The sequence below is a fragment of the Myotis lucifugus genome, unplaced genomic scaffold, assembly GCF_000147115.1.
Source record: "Myotis lucifugus unplaced genomic scaffold, Myoluc2.0 scaffold_937, whole genome shotgun sequence".
In the NCBI taxonomy this organism is placed as follows: domain Eukaryota; kingdom Metazoa; phylum Chordata; class Mammalia; order Chiroptera; family Vespertilionidae; genus Myotis; species Myotis lucifugus.
Genome location: NW_005871985.1, coordinates 43,195 through 48,569, shown reverse-complemented (window position 1 = coordinate 48,569; position 5,375 = coordinate 43,195). Strand labels below are relative to the sequence as shown.

At 61.4% G+C, this 5,375-nt stretch overlaps 1 protein-coding gene across 4 annotated transcripts in view; it reads right to left on the bottom strand.

Moving 5' to 3' along the window:
* Positions 1-5,375, bottom strand: part of LOC102417580 (actin-binding LIM protein 2) — a 51,520-nt gene that overhangs the window by 17,286 nt on the left and 28,859 nt on the right. For 3 of the 4 annotated variants that reach the window (XM_023747653.1, XM_023747654.1, XM_023747656.1), the window contains one exon: positions 2,011-2,072. The exons of the other annotated variant lie outside the window; for it this stretch is intronic. In XM_023747653.1, coding sequence (XP_023603421.1) covers positions 2,011-2,072 — 62 coding nt within the window. The remainder of the gene's footprint in view (positions 1-2,010; positions 2,073-5,375) is intronic. 4 annotated transcript variants of the gene reach the window in all.

Below are 5,375 nucleotides of genomic sequence, written 5' to 3'. Positions count from 1 at the left end.
CCCCTTAACTCCTATCCTTCCTTTCCTGCCGCCTTCACGCTGTACTCCCCCTTTTTCCGGTTTTACCCGACCCGGTTTCCTCACTTCGTCTTTTTTCTTCCTTCAAGGATTAGGATTAGGGGGTTTGGCCATGCCACTTGTGCTTTGCGGATAGGCCACCCAGAGACTTTCTGGACGTAAAAAAACCTCAGGAAACAGCTCAGTTCAGGGACCGGGAGCCCTGCAGGCCTTCGACCGCCGTGGGTGCACAAGGGCCCCTGGGGGCCTGTGGGGAGGGTGACTGAGCAGCTGCCCGAAGCCGGGACAGCCAAAGGTCATGACCTGCCTCCCCCAGACACAGGCGGGAGAGCCCGTGAGTCTTGGGAAGAGAACAGATGGAGGGACAGTGTCGCAGGGAAAGAGGACCAGAGCGAGGCTCCGTCACCGTCACGGTCCCCGCGGAGCGGGCGGCAAAGTCCTCTCCACGCGATGACGGGCCCGACGCAACACGCAGCCACACCGCCGGCCCACCGTCCCGCCCGAGGGCAAGCGGGCGGCCCAGCGGGGCTCCGATTTCTCCTCCCTGCTCCAGAGCGGACGGGGACCTGCCCCCCCACCCCCCAGGGTCAGGACCAGCTGTCCCCAAGCCCTTTGAGGGGGTGGCGGCCAAGGCCAGGGGCTGGGAGGCCTCCATGGGGCTGGGAGCCAAGGCAGGCGCCCGGGAGGAGGCAGCGCGGGGACCCGAGGCGAGAGGAGCAGGGAGACGGCCTCTCTGAACTCCCTTCTGAAGACGGAGGGGCCTGGGCTGGGGGGGGGGGGGGCAGGACCCCGAGGCAGAGGAAGCTGGTGAGCAGAGAGCGCCTGGACCACGCCCCCCGCCCCCCGCCCTCAGGACCCCGGCAGCTTCCTGGGGGGACACCGTCTTCGTTCTCACCCCCCACTTTCCCCGTGGACACGAAGGGTGGGCAGACCCCACAGAGGAAACCGAAGAAGCAGGCGGCATGCACGCCCCGGCCGGACAGACGGCAGCGTCCACAGGGCCGGGGGCAGACTGAGAGGCCGAGGGACGCCCGTGGCTCGGGGCCGCGTCCCTGTCCGAGGCCGTGTCCCAGGGCCTGGCCCGGCTGTGAGACCCCCGGGGAGGCCGAGGAGCTGTCCCCGGGCCCCACTCATCGCTGAGGCGGCCACGGAGCAGCCACGGGACGCAGCCTTGAGGCTGAATCGCCTTGTTTACGGACCAGCATCCCACGGGCAGAGCCTCCTGGGGCCTGGCATATGTGCATGTATGCACGTGTGCACGCGCACGTGTTCATGTGCGTGCATGTGTGCATACGTGTGCGTATGTTCACGTGTGTGCGCGTGCACATGTTCATGTGTGTGCATATGTGCATACGTGTGCGTATGTTCACGTGTGTGTATGCATGTGTGTGCGCGTGCACACGTATGGTCACTGGTGTCATCACGCCCACCCGGGCGGGGGTCCTCACTGTGGGAAGAGGGTCAGAAGTGGCGTCTCTTTGCCAGGGTCTTGTCCCTCATGGGGGACAGGCAGGCTGCAAGCCACTGGAGTGGCCCCTGGATGTCCCGAGACGACACGGGGGCGCAGCCGGGGAGAGCTGCTGTGTGGCCTCCAGTGACACCCACGTGCCAATGACACCTGCCGTGGGGGCAGAGGTGCTGGTGATGGCAGGAGGGGCCGGGCCCCAGGGAAGGAAGAGGGTCCTTGGCTCACATTTAAGGTCCTTTTGGGTTCTAGGTCACAGGAGAAGGACGGAGGTGCCCCCCACCTTCCTGCCCTGACACGCTGAGGACTCCCAGGTCCCGGGGGGCTCTCCCGGGAAGGGGGAAGGGGTGTTGCCGGTTCTGTCTGGTCTGGAGAAGCAGCAGGTGGGCCCCGTGGAGCAGCAGGCACAGGCAGGCGGGAGAGCGGGGTCCTGGGGCCCCCTCCTAGCTGTGCTGTCAGGACGCTGTGGGGACTGCTCGGGCTCACAGCGAGGTTAGTACACCGCGGGCCGGGGAGGGGGTACCTACCCGGTGGTCCAAGCCATTCTTCCCGTGTCCTGGGAGAGGGTCAGATTTGGAATAGGGGAACCCTGAAACAGACACAGCACAGCCGTCACGCACGCGGCAGGCACGGCCCCGCGGAGGGAGGCCAGGGTGTGGGCCGGCAGGGGACACGAAGGGCCCGAGGATCAGGCCCTGCCTCCATCCTGACCTCTGTCCCCAGGGACTGAGGAGGAAGCCAGGGAGGGGGGTGTCCCCGAGCCAGCCCAGGACACCAGGGCACCTCGGGCCTGACCCCACCCAGGCGGGCACTGTGTTCTGACCACAGGGGTCAGTCTGGGCCACCTGGAGCCGGAGCGGCAGGAGGCCCACCACCAACCAAAGGGCCTGCAGACCATTTCATTACAAACAAACCCTCAGCTCTTTGCAATGGGACATTTCACGTTGAAGCCCTAATTCCTAGCGGCTCTCAAAGCCTGAGACACGGGGTCCTGCCTCCCATGGGAAGCCCACCCCTGGTCCACCTGTGGCTCACACCGGCGGCCCGGCCCCTGGGGACTGAGACCGACCCCTCCCATGCCGCGTCTGCAGAGCGGAGCGGGGCTCCCGGCAGTGCCCTCCTGCGCAGACGTGAGCGAGGCCCGCGTCCTGGCTCCCTGGAGAGGCAGGGTCCCCACCCGGAAGCACCTCCACAGGCCTGGCCCAAGCTGTCAGTCCTCCATAGCCCTGTGAACCCCAAGGACAGAGCCCACGTCTGCTTCTCTGGGGGTCCTGGCCCCCGTCCCGGCCGGCACCCAGCTGCTCAGGCAACGATGCTCAGGGCCAAAGGCCAGTGCCTGCTCCTGGGAGCCGCCAGGCTGCCCTCGAGGGCTCAGAGGGGATGCGGATCCCGCCCCTCGGTGTTCAGGCCCCACCCACCCTCTCTGAGCGAAGGATGAGGGGCCAGGTGCCCTTCCTTGTGAGGGTTCCTCGAGAACTCAGTGAGGACAGGAACATCCTGTACAGGCGCATCTGGGGACCTGCCTCCGCTCAGGGCCCTGCCTCGGGGACTTGCTTGCCCCCGTGGCCTTCGGAAGGTTCCGGGTGTGGGTCAGGAAGGGCCTTTTGCAACATCAAGGTCAGAGTTCTCAAACTCCTTCTAGCAGAGGAACCCTCCTGTCACCTGAAATCTTTCTCGAACTCTGACACACACAACAGATGAAAGTCGGGCTGGAAGACAGAGTGGGAGAGGGGCCTGGGGCCAGACCCGCTGGGCTGCCCCCCCTCCTCCTGGCCTCTTCTACGGCTGCTCCAGAAAAATGACTTGGCCGACTCCTCCCATTTCACAGAGGGCGCATGGAGGCACAGACACAGAAGGACCTGTCCCAGGTCACCCAGCCCCCGGCTGCAAGGCAAGGCCTCCTTTGTCTGAGGATGTCGTTATTTCCCAGTCATTCCTGAGGGACACTTTCAGCCAAGCAGAATTCACGTCCACAGCAATTGTCTGTCAGCACCTGAAAAATGTGGTGCCACTGCCCGCTCGCCTCCATCGTTTCCGGCGAGAAATCGGCTGTCCTGTGAACTGGTGTTCCCCGATAGAAAATCTGTCTTGTTCTGCTCCCGAGAAATTTTCCCTCTATCTTTAGCTTCTTGAAGTTTAATGACGATGTGTTTTTGGAGTAGGTTACTTTGGATTTATCCTATTTGCGGTTCGCCTGTTCTTGAACCTGTGGGTTTATGTGTTTTGTCAAATTTGGTCAGTTTTGAACCATTATTTCTCTGAATACTTTCTCAGACCCACTCACTTCTCTTCTTCTGAGACGCTCATGATACAGTTATTGTCCCACAGACTGAGGCTCTTTTCTCTCTGTTGTTCAGATTCCCTGATTCTCTCCTCTGCCATCCTCTCTATTCTGTTATTCAGCCCATCAAGAAAAACTTTTATTTTGGTTGTTTTCTTTTTCAGGTCTGTAACTTCCATTTGGTTATGTTTTCTATTTCTTTGGTGAGATTTTCTCCTGCGCCCCCTCCACCCCCAAGTTGTTTCAAAAGTATTTGTCATTGTTTGTTGAAGCATTGTGGTGATGGTTGCCTTGAAGATCCTTGTCAGGGACCTCCTAACATCTGATTCTTCTTGGTGCTGCGTCTGCTGTCTTTTCTCATTCAAATAGTTATCTTCATGGTTCTCAGTGTGAGGACTAACTCTCCCTTGTTCCTGGACGTCTGGGAGACGCTGGGTTCTAGCTGAGTCTCCTAGTTAGCAGGCTGCCACCCTGTTTAGGTTTACTAAGTAGGGCCTGGCTTATGATGGGTTGTGGTTCTGATGACAATTTAGTCTTCAGAATGCTTGTCCAATGCCCTCCTGGTCTGCTGAGCCCACCTGGGAGTGAGCTGTACCTCCTGGGATGCTCTGTGCCCCGAGGTGGGCTGGAGACAGCGGCTGTGGATGGAGCGTGTTTCCCTGGGCGCACTCTCCAGGCGGAGGGGTGCCGACGGGCCTCCAGCTCAATATCTGCAGTGCGGCTGGCGGAGGAAAACACCCACCTGGTCACCTTATGCCCCTACGTGGGCCATGACACATGGAGTCCTGCCTTTTTCAAGGCCCCGAGCCAGTCCGCTTCTCCTGTCCCCCTGCAGAGCTCTGTGGTCGTCTGCTGTATTGTTTCTGGATTTTTCTTTTGCACTTCGTGGGGGAGAGCCAGGAGAGAGGGGTCTCCACTGTCACACCCCCGAGGCTGCTCTCTGAACCCATCGCAGTGGCCTCGCCTGGGTGCTGGTGGATGCCTGACCAGCAAACCATTCCGCGGGCAGGTCTGCGTCAGTTTCAACAGGCCCGTGAGTGGTTTTCCGTTCAGGGATGTGTGGATAGCTGCAGCTGTGTGGCCCTGTGCGGGCGTGGGTCTCCTCTCTGGGCCTCCATGTCCCCACCTGAGGCAGGAGGGACCTGGAACCCCTTTAGCCCCGAGTGACTTTGAACAGGAGGCCCTTGGTGGGTCTGAGCTTCGGGCTTCAGAAGCAAGCAAGGGGCCGCTGAGGGATCACCGTGGCCAGGCGTGTAGTCTTGACCCCACGCTGCCATGACGTCCCACAGGGCCCAGGACAGAGGACGCTGGGTGCCCACACAGGAGCCCTGAGCCCAGCTGCTTCCTGCCGGGAGGACGGGATCACCCCCTTTTCCAGATGAGGTGACTTCAAACACAGAGAAGTTTGCACTTGTGTCCAAGGTCACACAGCAAGAGACAAGCTAAGACTCAATCCCCACTGGACAACACAGGTCTAGCGGATTCTGCCGACCCTCACGTGATCTCACAGACACTGTTGCTGCCTTGTGTTAGCTGAGGCCACCCCCATCCTCCCCCCAGCCCCAGAGCAGCGCCGAGTCCCCCGAAGGGAGACCCAGACACCCACTGGCC